The sequence below is a fragment of the Triticum aestivum genome, chromosome 5B, assembly GCF_018294505.1.
Source record: "Triticum aestivum cultivar Chinese Spring chromosome 5B, IWGSC CS RefSeq v2.1, whole genome shotgun sequence".
Taxonomy (NCBI): domain Eukaryota; kingdom Viridiplantae; phylum Streptophyta; class Magnoliopsida; order Poales; family Poaceae; genus Triticum; species Triticum aestivum.
This window is the reverse complement of record NC_057807.1, coordinates 436723822-436739316: the sequence shown is the minus strand read 5'-3', so window position 1 is coordinate 436739316 and position 15495 is coordinate 436723822. Positions and strand designations below refer to the sequence as shown.

General features: G+C 48.2%; 1 protein-coding gene across 1 annotated transcript; it reads right to left on the bottom strand.

The window, feature by feature from the left end:
- Positions 1 to 12934: 12934 nt before the first annotated feature.
- LOC123116336 (uncharacterized) lies at positions 12935 to 14615 on the bottom strand. The gene has a single exon (XM_044537301.1). The coding sequence runs from the start codon at positions 14485 to 14487 to the stop codon at positions 13264 to 13266; it is 1224 nt and encodes a 407-aa protein (XP_044393236.1). The 5' UTR covers positions 14488 to 14615; the 3' UTR covers positions 12935 to 13263.
- Between the last annotated feature and the right edge of the window lie 880 nt (positions 14616 to 15495).

Genomic DNA, 15495 nt, shown 5'->3' with positions numbered 1-15495 from the left:
AATACTCTATTTTTTCGACATTTTGTGTTGTATTGTTGAAAGGCAAACTACTTCAGATCATTCCTTGCCTTTCAAGAGAATTACCGAATGTACAACATGTTTGCTGTACTGTATCAGAAATGCAGATTGTATGTACCAGTTGTTCTACTGATGTGCATGCGATCTCAGTTTTAGAATCGTTAATGCAACCATCCTTACATCATTTATGCTATTCGGCAATATACCGGAGGCACTTGCTAATTCGCATGGCAGGCTATTATATGTGCCAATGTATTTGCTACACCATCAACTACCTTTTTTCCCGTGACTATATATCTATTTTTGAACATGGGGTTCCCGCAGCAACGCACGGGGAATCATCTAGTATAAGAGAATGATATTGTTATTTTCAGGGCTTCGGTTTTGACCTCAGCTTAACAATCATACTTTGGATGTTCGTTAAAAATTAAAATTCCCATTTCTGAACAAATTAGAGACATCAAAATCAAACTCCACAGATTTCTAATTGAACTTTACAGTATGGAAATATCTACTGCATGACGCACACAACTTATGATGATGTCTAGCAATTACAACATGGAAGCACACATGTGCAGAGAAATCTAGTAGTGAGGACTGGCTATTTAGATATAGAAAACTGTGTGCACATATATTGTGTATACAGTACTAACTCCCAGACATGATGGTGTAACGCCCTCTATGCGGCTATATCTCCCACGTGTCGAAGCACGACTTAGAGGCATAACCGCATTGAAAGCAATGTCGCAAGTGAGGTAATCTTCACACAACCTATGTAATACATAAGGGAAAGAGATACATAGTTGACTTACAATCGCCACTTCACACAAAACATGAATAAAGCATTACATCATACAGATACAATCAGGGTCCGACTACGGAACCAAAGTAAAAGAAGACTACCCGAAATGCTACACAGATCCCTGATCGTCCCAACTGGGCCCCACTACTGATCAACTGAAACGAAACAACCCAAAGAACAAGATCTTCATCGAGCTCCTCCTTGAGCTCGGATGCGTCACCTGCACGGTTTCGTCGGCACCTGCAAACTGGTTTTGGAAGTATCTGTGAGTCACGGGGACTCAGCAATCTCACACCCGCGAGATCAAGACTATTTAAGCTTAAAGGTAGGACATGGTAGTGAGGTGGAGCTACAGCAAGCGACTAGCATATCTGGTGGCTATCATACGCAAATGAGAGCGAGAAGAGAAGGAAAAAGCACGGTCGAACAACTATGATCAAGAAGTGATCCTAGAACAACCTACGTCAGGCATAACTCCAACACCGTGTTCACTTCCCGGACTTCGCCGAGAAGAGACCATCACGGTTACACACGCGGTTGATGTATTTTAATTAAGATCAACTTCGGGTTTTCTACAACCGGACATTAACAAATTCCCATCTGCCACATAACCGCGGGCACGGCTTTCGAAAGTTCAAACCCTGCAGGGGTGTCCCAACTTAGCCCATTATAAGCTCTCGTGATCAACGAAGGATATTTCTTCTCCCCGGGAAGACCCGATCAGTCTCGGAATCCCGGCTACAAGACATTTCGACAGTAATAAAACAAGTCCAGCAAGACCTCCTGGCGTGCCGACACCCTGATAGTAGCCGCGCGTATCTCGTCTCAGGCCACGACCGGATAAGCGAAGCGTACAGGTACCAACATAACCCAAGTTGCCAAGGGACGGTCCCACACGGTGCTCTAGTTTGGACCAACACTTAGACAAGCATTGACCCGGGGGGGGGCTAAATAAAGATGACCCTTGGGTTAATTACTCCCAAGGGAAAAGTAGGTGGTGGTGAGGCAAATGGTAAAAGCAATGTTGGGCCTTGCTGGAGGAGTCTTATTCAAAGCGAACTGTCAAGGGGGTCCCATAAATCACCCGACCGCGTTAGGGACGCAAAATCCGGGAACATAATACCGATATGATGGAAACTAGGGCGGCAAGAGTGGAACAAAACACCAGGCATAAGGCCGAGCCTTCCACCCTTTACCAAGTATATAGATGCATTAATAATATAAGAGATATTGTGATATCCCAACAAGTAAACATGTTCCAACAAGGAACAACATCTCCATGTTCCAACAAGGAACAAACTTCATCTTCACCTGCAACTAACAACACTATAAGAGGGGCTGAGCAAAGCGGTAACATAGCCAAACAACGGTTTGCTAGGACAAGGTGGGTTAGAGGCTTGGTTTAACAATATGGGAGGCATGATAAGCAAATGGTAGGTATCGCAGCATAGGCATAGCAAAAGAGCGAGCAACTAGCAAGCAAAGATAGAAGTGATTTCGAGGGTATGGTCATCTTGCCTGAGATCCCGCAAGGAAGAAGAACGAGTCCATGAAGAAGACAAACGGACGGAGTCGAACGAATCCTCACAACTCCGGAACGAAACCGAAACTAACGAGAGAAGCAAACCGGAAAGAAGCAAGCAACATAGTAAAACAATCATCACATAAACATGGCATGATGCACAAGCGAGTATGATGCATGTCCGGTTTAAATAGTATGGCATGGCAAAGTGCAACAAACAACACTACAAATTAAGTGGAGCTCAATATGTAACGAGTTGCATATTGACGAAACTTCACAACATTTATTTAGTTCACTCTTGTTTATGTACCCAACAATATTAAATGTTGGTTAACATGGCAAGGGGTGAAGCACAACAAAACTACCTATTTAGGCAAGTTTAAATGAGGCCGGAAATAACAAACAACAATTCCGAAAAATCCTCATATGCATATTTCGAATTTGCTACTGTTCTGCCTAAAACATATTTTAATGTTGTTAAACAGGAAAATAAAGTGCAACATGTTAATCTATGCATTTTTCCACCCCATTTACATATAAAGTTTATTTAATTCTGAGCTACGGTTAAATCGTTATGAATTAAATCATTTTAACATGGCATTTGAGCAAATTTAAACAAACAGCATTTTAAGCATTTTAAACATAGTTAAAAGTGGCATATTATGAAACTAGATAAAATTCTAAGCATTTTACATATTTAAAATATTTTAATCCGATGCACGGTTTGTGAGATATTAAATGCATGAACATAAGGGTTTTTCTGTAAAACAGTAATTCACCGGATAAAGCTAAAATTGCTGGGCAGGAAAAAACATAACACGGGCCAAAATAGAAGGATCTGGGCTGCTCACATCCATGGGCTTGGCCCGGTCGATGGAAGAGGCGCTGGAAGGGGCGTTGGGCCATGCGCTGGCATGGCGCGGTCAACACCAAGGGTCAAAGCGCTGCTGCTCTCGTATCTGAAGAACAGAAGCAGCAGCAGCAGGTTCAGAGCGACGGACGGCGGGACTTGGGCGCGACGCTGGAGATGGCGGGGCGGCCATGGCGCAGCTCCCGGCGACGAGGACAAGGCGAGGAGGAGCCGATCCAGGCGGAGGAGACCTGGAACTTGGCGCGCGAGCAAGGAACCGAGGCAGGGGACTCGAGGAGGACTTGGCGTTGCCGTCTCTTGCGGCGGCCGCAACAGAAGCTTGGCGCGCGGCCATGGCTTGGCGTCAGCTAGGGACGTCCAGGAAGGCGGGGGACGACCGGATCCTTGACCGGCGCGTGAGAAGAGGTAGCTTGGGCACGAGGCTCATCCTCGCGGCAGCGGGGTTGGAAGCATGCGGTCACCGCGATGCGAAGGAGGCCGGGGCTTGCTGCGGCTGACGAAGAGGCACGGCGACGCAGGTACGGCGAGGTGGGACTCACAGGCGGCGGATCTGGGCGGAGGCGGAGCGGCGCTGGGGCGGGGGAACTTGAGGCGCAGGGGACGAAGGACGCCGACGAGCTTGCTCCGGGACGAGGAGGCCATGGCGGGGCATGCTCCTGTTCTCCCTGAAGAAAGAGAGACAGAGGCCGCGGGGGACTTGGCGACGGGGACGTGTGAGGGCGGCGCGAGAACCACCGGATCCGAGGTCAGGGCGGCGGAGGAGCTCCGTTCCCGGCGACGGCAGAGGGAGGCGGGCGACGGCTGGCCGGCTCCAGCAGCGGGATGACGAACGGGCGGCGGCTGTTGCTCCCTGTGCAGCACAAGAGCGGGAGAGAGAGATGTGAGGGAGAGACAGGGGAAAGAAGAAGCAGAAGAAGAATCAACAAAGGAGAGGGACGCGACGGCCCTGCTAGTCGCCGGCGAGGAGCGGCTCGGAGGCCTCGGGCACGAGGAGATCGACGAGCGGCGCTGGTTCCTCGGCCAGGAGGAGGGAGGAATCGAAGGGAGCCATGGGAGGGCTCTGGTTGGGTGGATCGATGGATTGGTAGGTGGAGGCGCTGGTTGGTGGTTTGGACAGGTGGGATCCCGATGGGGATTGAGCGGGTGGCGGCGCGATCGGACAAGAAGCCTAGGTTTTAGGGATTGGACTTATATTTATATCACATGAATTTAGGTTAGGGGAAATCAAGACCCTATGATCGGAATCGGGCGGCTGAGAAAAAATTGGTTAGGAAGTCCAATCAAGAAAACGGAGATGTTTTACAGATGTTAGGAGATGATCTGAATGCAACGGTGATGACTGAGCGGATCGGGTTCGAGACACTTTCGGACGCGCGCGATGGGTCTGAGTACAGTGTAGAGAGGGTCAAACGGTCAGACAAGAGGGAATCGAAAACCCTGTTGGACTCGGATCAGTCAACGAAGGCAAGGGGAACGCGGCAACTACGAATGAACCACGAGTTTAAGAAAAACATGCTGATGCAATGCGTATGATGCGATGATGAATGCAACAAACAAATAAATACACACGTCGATAACGAAAACATGGAAGGCATCTGAAGCGTCGGTCTCGGGGCGTCACAACACTCCACCACTACGAGAGGATCTCGTCCCGAGATCTAGAATGGCACCGGAGAAAAGCGGAAGAGGAAGAGGTAAAACAAAGTTGCTTCTTTGACAAACGAGTGAAACCATGAACCTTGAGAGGTTGAAAAGTTGAAAGAAAGAACACAACGGAGTTGAACGAACTTGAAAACACTCCGTTAGAGAAGAGGAACATGGGATACGACGAGAACCAAGAGGTTTAGTGATAAGATAGATATTGAAACCACTACGGTTAAAACTAGATAGAGAAGGAATAAGATTGATATAATTTGAGCAGCACTCCGACTGAAAATGGAAGGAATAGAACATGATTTTGACAAGATGAGAGGACACCTGATGAAATCAATCAACACACTGCCTCCAGAACTATTGAAAAAAAATGGCACAAGGGGTAAGAAAGATTTCAGACAGCACTCCGGTTGAGAAGGGGGCCGAAACTTGATAAGATGGAAAGAACTTGAAAAGAGAACACCACACTCCGGTTAAATGGATTAGCAAGGAAAAGAGCATGATCTCCAAATGAGATGATGGGTCGAAGAAAACATCACAATGCCTTCGGGACAAATGAAAGAGTGGAATCAAGAGAACAGAGAAGAGAACAACAACTTCTATCACAATTGAATTTGAAAGAGCCTCCTTAAAAAGATGGATAGAACGGAGTTGTTGGAAAACCAACAACGAAAAGAATAAGCTTGTAGTGGGCTTATGGAAACATCTCAACATTATGAGGTGAGCTTCTGCCACCAACGGAAACAAATGATTGGATTGAGAGCAACACAAAGATGAAAACTTCTTTCACCGGGAGGACAAATGAAGAACTTGGGTCATTTATAAGCACCATAAAAAGCAACAATCCTTAGGGAAAGCTTTAGGTGAAATATAACCCAAGATAACTCCAATGAAGAGATTGATGGATTTAAAATACCTCATCCTTGACAACATGTGAATCATGAAGCACGAAGTGAAATTGTCAAGAGTGACATAACACCACCTCAAAAGATATTGATAGAAAGAATTGCACTCCTTATTGCAAGATGAATAATGCTTGAACTCCTCTGAAAAGAAACTTGATGAACGCTTCGAGAAGGAATTAAATCCTTGATGAACCATCATGTAGAACCTTCATGAAGAACTCCGGTAAACAAAAGGAATGATAGAAAGAAAGAGAAGTTGAAAACACAAGGTGAAGCCTTGCAATGATTTAGATGGATCTTCGTGATGATGAGAGCTTGGAACTCCGGGAAAAGAAAAGATGAAACAATTGAAACCGAGAATTTATTCATCATGAACAAACTCCGAAAGAAGGAATTAATCACTTGGTTGAAACAAGAACAATAATTACATTATGCATATCCTTCACCAATTCAAATTGATGACAATCCACGGATTTGGAATACTACTTATTCTCGTAGGAAGGATGAAGATAGATATAGCTCAACTTGAGAAGGTCTTCAACGATCCACCGGTAGAATTGGAAAGAACAAATGAATCTATATGAAAACGAAGGAAGAGAACTTTTGAACGAACCACCATAAGAATTGAAAATGAAAGTAGCAAAGGCACAATTCACCAGGAAGAATTGAAAAACGAATGAAGATATTTGAGGGGATTTAGATACAAGTGAACGAATAGACGACGAGCTGATTGGAGAATACTTGAGTGATGCACCGGTAAGATTTGGAGAATGAGATGCTGAGAATGAATAATTCTGAGATGATGGGCTCCGGAGAATCAAACTGAAAAGATTCCTGAATGCTTCGGATGGGTGAAAAGAATTCTCACAATCGAAAACAATTATGAGAGGATGTTATGAAGTTAGAACCATGAATCTTGAAGAGAATGGAGCAAGATTTAAGGGAAACTCTTCAAGATCCGAGAATGACGAGGAGAAACACCACAATGAATTGTTGAGATACTCCGGGATGAAAATTAGAAAGGTTGAACCAATGATGAAAAGAATTTGAAAGTGATCTTGGAGAAGGAATATGGCTGATGATAATTCATTCTTACGTCAAGCTTGGAAAAGAATTTGGGAATAGCTCCGGGATAAATTAGAAGAGTCAGGTAAGATCCTGGGAAAAGACCTGTGGGTTAGGGCCCACTCGAAAGAAACATCATTGAAGGGTTGCTTGAAATAAAGATTGCAACGGTAGAATTAAATGGCTTGAATGAGGTAACAACCTCGAAATAGTTAGAATTGATGCGGAGTGGAAACACGAATCTTCAGAGATATCTCTTCAACATTTGGGAACAAAAGATTAGCGAGAGTTGAACGATTAAGAGGTGCACCGGCATGAGAAAACATTTGAGACGAGGAAAGAGATATGATCAACACCGAAAGCTTGAATTTAGTGCACCGGGGAAGAAAAAAGAATGAAGAATGATAAACTTGAAGCACCGTTAGTATCTTCATAGAAAATCACCGGATAAGAACATTGAAAGAAAAGAATGAAGAGACTTCTCATGAATAAAATGGATACTTGATTAAGAAATCCGCGTCCTTGAAGAAATAAGGGTGGGAGGGCGGGAAAACAAAGACAACATGGAACGGATGAAGCAAACACCGTTGAGAAGAACTGATAAATGATCTTGCGAATGTTGAAGTGATCGAACCCACTTGAAGAGAGACACACCGGTTAAAAAGGATTGGCAAAACAATCTTGATGATCAAGAAGGATTGGTATTCACATCGTAGTATGAGAACACCGTTTACGAAAAAGGTATGGAATCAACACTTGACTTCGAAGCAACTCGAATACCAGAAATAAAACAAAACAAAGGATTGGCTTGTAGAATAAGCCGGAACAAACATATGATAGAGATTTCGTCCAAAGTGTTCGTGGTGGGGCCCACACGGGCACGACGTATAGCGGACGTCACGAATGACTAACAAGACGTCCCCGAATCAGCATAGCCAAGGATTCTTTAAGACGCCTTGCGACCACTGTAAATCGGCCGTGGATGGGCGGACCACTAGACGTTAGACCCCAATCTCAAATCATACATCTGTCGAAAAGATATCCTATAAGCTACTAGAATTCCCACTTATAAACTCCCGAAACTTTCTGGTTATGCAATCAGGTGTTGGGGATACAGGGGACACAAAATATATCACCCAAACTAACAATACCTAGATCCAGCTGTATCCATCCTTCAACACATAACCAAGAAACCTTCGGAAATCGTTTACCTCAACCTTCGAAAAGCATCCATTATACGAGTTATGGCAATACTCCCGCACTCACCTCAGTACTGGGTTATCAGGGTTATCTCACCAACAACTGTACAAAAGAGATTTTCGATGTCGGCGAAACTCAGGTATTCCAGAACTGTAACGATAAAATTGTGACGACAACACCTCGGAGCTCAACTCCCCGGGACACTGCCACAACCCCTAAATGTCAGGAGGCACCAAGAACAATGTTCTCGTCACAAAACCATCGGAACGATTCTAAGATACCCGCGTGATCCTAAAAAAAAATTTAGTGAAATTTTAGGAGAGGAGAGTCAAAAGTCTACGTCAGGATGCCTCACCAGAGCGACGAAGGGACTGGGGAGTAAAAAGAATCCTACTCTCCGATATATATAATCCTAAGACTCAAAACCTTTTTCTAGACTCAACAACGCCAGCGATTCGATCAAGCAGGGGGGCTCCTAAGTCGGGGATGGCTCTGATTACCAACTTGTAACGCCCTCGATGCGGCTATATCTCCCATGTGTCGAAGCACGACTTAGAGGCATAACCGCATTGGAAGCAATGTCGCAAGTGAGGTAATCTTCACACAACCCATGTAATACATAAGGGAAAGAGATACATAGTTGGCTTACAATCGCCACTTCACACAAAACATGAATAAAGCATTACATCATACAGATACAATCAGGGTCCGACTACGGAACCAAAATAAAAGAAGACTACCCGAAATGCTACACAGATCCCTGATCGTCCCAACTGGGCTCCACTACTGATCAACTGAAACGAAACAACCCAAAGAACAAGATCTTCATTGAGCTCCTCCTTGAGCTCGGATGCGTCACCTGCACGGTTTCGTCGGCACCTGCAAACTGGTTTTGGAAGTATCTGTGAGTCACGGGGACTCGGCAATCTCACACCCGCGAGATCAAGACTATTTAAGCTTAAAGGTAGGACAGGGTAGTGAGGTGGAGCTACAGCAAGCGACTAGCATATCTGGTGGCTATCATACGCAAATGAGAGCGAGAAGAGAAGGCAAAAGCACGGTCGAACAACTATGATCAAGAAGTGATCCTAGAACAACCTACGTCAGGCATAACTCCAACACCGTGTTCACTTCCCGGACTCCGCCGAGAAGAGACCATCATGGTTACACACGCGGTTGATGTATTTTAATTAAGATCAACTTCGGGTTTTCTACAACCGGACAATAACAAATTCCCATCTGCCACATAACCGCGGGCACGGCTTTCAAAAGTTCAAACCCTGCAGGGGTGTCCCAACTTAGCCCATTATAAGCTCTCGCGATCAACGAAGGATATTCCTTCTCCCCGGGAAGACCCGGTCAGTCTCGGAATCCCGGCTACAAGACATTTTGACAGTAATAAAACAAGTCCAGCAAGACCTCCCGGCGTGCCAACACCATGATAGTAGCCGCGCGTATCTCGTCTCAGGCCACGACCGGATAAGCGAAGCGTACAGGTACCAACATAACCCAAGTTGCCAAGGGACGGTCCCGCATGGTGCTCTAGTTTGGACCAACACTTAGACAAGCATTGGCCCGGGGGGCTAAATAAAGATGACCCTTGGGTTAATTACTCCCAAGGGAAAAGTAGGTGGTGGTGAGGCAAATGGTAAAAGCAATGTTGGGCCTTGCTGGAGGAGTCTTATTCAAAGCGAACTGTCAAGGGGGTCCCATAAATCACCCGACCGCGTTAGGGACGCAAAATCCGGGAACATAATACCGATATGGCGGAAACTAGGGCGGCAAGAGTGGAACAAAACACCAGACATAAGGCCGAGCCTTCCACCCTTTACCAAGTATATAGATGCATTAATAATATAAGAGATATTGTGATATCCCAACAAGTAAATATGTTCCAACAAGGAACAACATCTCCATGTTCCAACAAGGAACAAACTTCATCTTCACCTGCAACTAACAACGCTATAAGAGGGGCTGAGCAAAGCGGTAACATAGCCAAACAACGGTTTGCTAGGACAAGGTGGGTTAGAGGCTTGGTTTAACAATATGGGAGGCATGATAAGCAAATGGTAGGTATCGCAGCATAGGCATAGCAAAAGAGCGAGCAACTAGCAAGCAAAGATAGAAGTGATTTCGAGCGTATGGTCATCTTGCCTGAGATCCCGCAAGGAAGAAGAACGAGTCCATGAAGAAGACAAACGGACGGAGTCGAACGAATCCTCACAACTCCGGAACGAAACCGAAGCTAACGAGAGAAGCAAACCGGAAAGAAGCAAGCAACATAGTAAAACAATCATCACATAAACATGGCATGATGCACAAGCGAGTATGATGCATGTCCGGTTTAAATAGCATGGCATGGCAAAGTGCAACAAACAACACTACAAATTAAGTGGAGCTCAATATGCAACGAGTTGCATATTGACGAAACTTCACAACATTTATTTAGTTCACTCTTGTTTATGTACCCAACAATATTAAATGTTGATTAACATGGCAAGGGGTGAAGCACAACAAAACTACCTATTTAGGCAAGTTTAAATGAGGCCGGAAATAACAAACAACAATTCCGAAAAATCCTCATATGCATATTTCGAATTTGCTACTGTTCTGCCTAAAACATATTTTAATGTTGTTAAACAGGAAAATAAAGTGCAACATGTTAATCTATGCATTTTTCCACCCCATTTACATATAAAGTTTATTTAATTCCGAGCTACGGTTAAATAGTTATGAATTAAATCATTTTAACATGGCATTTGAGCAAATTTAAACAAAGAGCATTTTAAGCATTTTAAACATAGTTAAAAGTGGCATATTATGAAACTAGATAAAATTCTAAGCATTTTACATATTTAAAATATTTTAATCCGATGCACGGTTTGTGAGATATTAAATGCATGAACATAAGGGTTTTTCTGTAAAACAGTAATTCACCGGATAAAGCTAAAATTGCTGGGCAGGAAAAAACATAACACGGGCCAAAACAGAAGGATCTGGGCTGCTCACATCCATGGGCTTGGCCCGGTCGATGGAAGAGGCGCTGGAAGGGGCGCTGGGCCATGCGCTGGGCCATGCGCTGGCGTGGCGCGGTCAACACCAAGGGTCAAAGCGCTGCTGCTCTCGTATCTGAAGAACAGAAGCAGCAGCAGCAGGTTCAGAGTGACGAACGGCGGGACTTGGGCGCGACGCTGGAGACGGCGGGGCGGCCATGGCGCAGCTCCCGGCGACGAGGACAAGGCGAGGAGGAGCCGATCCAGGCGGAGGAGACCTGGAACTTGGCGCGCGAGCAAGGAACCGAGGCAGGGGACTCGAGGAGGACTTGGCGCTGCCGTCTCTTGCGGCGGCCGCAACAGAAGCTTGGCGCGCGGCCATGGCTTGGCGTCAGCTAGGGACGTCCAGGAAGGCGGGGGACGACCGGATCCTTGACCGGCGCGTGAGAAGAGGCAGCTTGGGCACGAGGCTCATCCTCGCGGCAGCGGGGTTGGAAGCATGCGGTTACCGCGATGCGAAGGAGGCTGGGGCTTCCTGCGGCTGACGAAGAGGCACGGCGGCGCAGGTACGGCGAGGTGGGACTCACAGGCGGCGGATCTGGGCGGAGGCGGAGCGGCGCTGGGGCGAGGGAACTTGAGGCGCAGGGGACGAAGGACGCCGACGAGCTTGCTCCGGGACAAGGAGGCCATGGCGGGGCATGCTCCTGTTCTCCCTGAAGAAAGAGAGACAGAGGCCGCGGGGGACTTGGCGACGGGGACGTGTGAGGGCGGCGAGAGAACCACCGGATCCGAGGTCAGGGCGGCGGAGGACCTCCGTTCCCGGCGACGGCAGAGGGAGGCGGGCGACGGCTGGCCGGCTCCAGCAGCGGGATGACGAACGGGCGGCGGTTGTTGCTCCCTGTGCAGCACAAGAGCGGGAGAGAGAGATGTGAGGGAGAGACAGGGGAAAGAAGAAGCAGAAGAAGAATCAACAGAGGAGAGGGACGCGACGGCCCTGCTAGTCGTCGGCGAGGAGCGGCTCAGAGGCCTCGGGCACGAGGAGATCGACGAGCGGCGCTGGTTCCTCGGCCAGGAGGAGGGAGGAATCGAAGGGAGCCATGGGAGGGCTCTGGTTGGGTGGATCGATGGATTGGTAGGTGGAGGCGCTGGTTGGTGGTTTGGACAGGTGGGATCCCGATGGGGATTGAGCGGGTGGCGGCGCGATGGGACAAGAAGCCTAGGTTTTATGGATTGGACTTATATTTATATCACATGAATTTAGGTTAGGGGAAATCACGACCCTACGATCGGAATCGGGCGGCTGAGAAAAAATAGGTTAGGAAGTCCAATCAAGAAAACGGAGATGTTTTACAGATGTTAGGAGATGATCTGAATGCAACGGTGATGACTGAGCGGATCGGGTTCGGGACACTTTCGGACGCGCGCGAGGGGTTGAGTACAGTGTAGAGAGGGTCAAACGGTCAGACAAGAGGGAATCGAAAACCCTGTTGGACTCGGATCAGTCAACGAAGGCAAGGGTGAACGCGGCAACTACGAACGAACCATGAGTTTAAGAAAAACATGCTGATGCAATGCGTATGATGCGATGATGAATGCAACAAACAAATAAATACACACGTCGATAACGAAAAACATGGAAGGCGTCTGAAGCGTCGGTCTCGGGGCGTCACAATAGAACATATACTGTGTCATACTAACTCTAAGACATGATGTAACTGTCAGCTCTAGTAATCATAATCTGGCAAATTCCCATTTTTATGCGTTCTTTTTTCTTTTACTACCCGATCACAAGAGTTGTCACCTCAGAATGCAAAACAATAAAATTTCTTCTATTGTTCACATTGGCTTAGATAACTAAAATCTTGCCTTCCAAGAAGCAGCAAATTGCATTATTGGCATAGTGAATTGAAGAAAATAAGCGCAATTTAATCCTGTTTCTTTCAGTTTCGCATCATAGAACCCCACTGGACATACAAACTCTAATCATATCCAAATTCAAGTTTGGCAGTAGAGGACACCGATTAGAAATGAAGACTACAATAAGCAAAGCCAAATACAATAAGCTGATGAAACTTTAAACAGTATAGAGCCTCCAGGTATGAAAATAAACAGGTGGTACATCACAGATAAGAGTAGACCAGTAAAATACATAGAAACAGAACTGCGCACTCGGCACTCATCTCTTAATATGCATTAAGCTAGTGTGTTCAGAAACCTGAATTTTGAGTCCAGCATCAGAAATTCTTCATGGCTCCCAGGCAAGAACTCAGATTCGCCACATATGGGCATAGGAACTTGGCGCAGTGGTCATTGCGTACCCTCGACATCGCCTCCGTCTCCAGGTTGAGCACAAAAAGGCCGCCCTCGCCCACAGCACGCAAGAACAAGGAGCCACTCTGGTCGCACAATGCTACGACAGAGAGCCCCCACCCGGCAGAAGGATCAAGGATTGTCGACGGCAACACCGACGTCAGATGTACCATCTTGTGAAGCTCCCACGAGTTGCCATGGGTGCTGTCGTCTTCCAAGTTCCAGATGGAGATCACATTCACAGGTTCATCCAGGAGAACCAAGGAGAGACACCCCTGAGCTGAACTGAACAGGCGAACGGCTTCTGCGGCATGGTTCAGGCGGTGAATGCCTGCGCGCAGCGGAAGGTCGAATCGGCACACCGAGACATCGGCCTGGCCGGGGCGAACGGCCAGTGCGTGCACCGCATTCGGGAGGGCACGGGTGCCGCATATCCAGTGGACGGCACCACGGTGGACGACGGCAGGGGAGCAGAGGTGGACCACCATGTTACCAGGAAGTTGGGCCGTCACAGCCGTGCCCCACTGCCCGGTCTGGGAGGAGAAGACGCGCAGGCGGATCCCATTTGGGCGGTCCATCGCCGCAAGCAGGCGGAACGAGGAGCCATCGGCGTCGAGGAAGACGATGTTCTCGGGGGATGTTGTGGGCGGGAGAGGGGGGAGGAAGGTGGAGGTCCCGGCCACGGGGTCGCAGACGCAGATCCTGACGGGGTCGCACGAGCTGGCCGGGGAACGGCGGAGGGCAAGGAGCCCGCCGGCGCCTGACGTGACGGGGGCGAACCCGCTGAGGCCGGCCGCGTCCGGCTTCGGCAAGAAGTGGGACAGGGGGAGGGCGGTTGCCTGCGACTGAGAGGGGCCGAGGGGGAGGAAGCGCGTGGGGCGGCGGAGGTAGAGGCGGCGACGGGGCAGCTTTTGGGAAGTGTCCAGGAAGAAGAAGCCGAGGAGAGGGGAGGGGTCGGAGCGCCCGGCGCGACCGCGGGAGAGGAAGGACGGCTCCAGGATGAGGCGGCGCCATGCTTTGCAGGTGGCTGCGCAGCGCACGACGGCGGTGGCGTCGCCCACGCGGGACAAGATCTCCAAGATGGTGTCCGCCGGGAGAGGCGGAAGCCGCAGAGGCGCGTCTATCGGCGGTGGCGGCGGCGGCGCCATGCGCCGACGAGGAAGAGGAGAAGCTGAGATGAGTCGAATTGTGCAGCGTGGGCCGAGGACCCGAAGTCAGATGCACTGGAGCATACCTGGCCAAACGGGCCGGGCCGTGCCAGCCCGCGGTAAACGTGCCTGGCACGGCATGGCCCGTGACGGCACAACTAATAGCCGGGCCGTGCCGTGCCGGCCCACTGGCGGGAGGTCACAGCCCAGGCACGGCCCAGCTACTAATCGGGCCAGCCCACCAACACGTCAGGCCCGCTAGTTTGTCTGCTATTTGACGCATCGGGCTTTTTAGCCTATTTTTTTGTTGGGCCATATAGAGATGTATAAAAAACAAAAAAAAATCATAATCGGGCTGTGCCGTGTCGGCCCGCGTGCTCAGGCTAGCAGCCCAAGCACGGCCCAGGGCGTGACGCATACCGGACCTGACCCGTTTAGCCCATGGCGGGCCGTGCCGGCGTGCACACGGGCAAGCCTGGTTAGCCCGACCCATTTGGGGCTCGAGTGCCCAAATTGCTAGGTGCGAACCATGCCTCAACACACACACCCTCGCGCTTTGGGTTCATCCTCTCTTGTTTCCTGAGGGCATGTGTTCATCCATTTAGGCTTGCGCAATAATATGGTTTTGATAAAAAGAATATGGTTTTGATAAAAAAGATTAACCCTTTGCAGACTAACTTGTTGCTTTGGTCAATATTGTGAATCAGTAGTCGAAGGTGAGAAAAAAATCATGAGACCGGTCTTTTCTCCCATCTATCTAGACCAACCCTAGAGGAGGCCACGAGTGATCACCAATCCCAAATCATCTCTTCTTCCATGATGCCTTCTTCTACGAATTTCCCAAATCTCTATTGAATGCTCCACACCATGCCTAGCAGGATTGCCGACTGTAGCTGGGTGTCACACCGGGGAGTAGTAAGGGAAATTAAAAAAGAGAAGGAACAAAATAAAAGTATTAGTTAGATTCGACTTGTACTTGTCTAGTTAATTTCAAATCCAAGTTCGATC

Coding starts and splice junctions, on each gene's coding strand:
- LOC123116336 (XM_044537301.1), bottom strand. CDS start 14,487: ATGGCGCCGCCGCCGCCACCGCCGATAGACGCGCCTCTGCGGCTTCCG.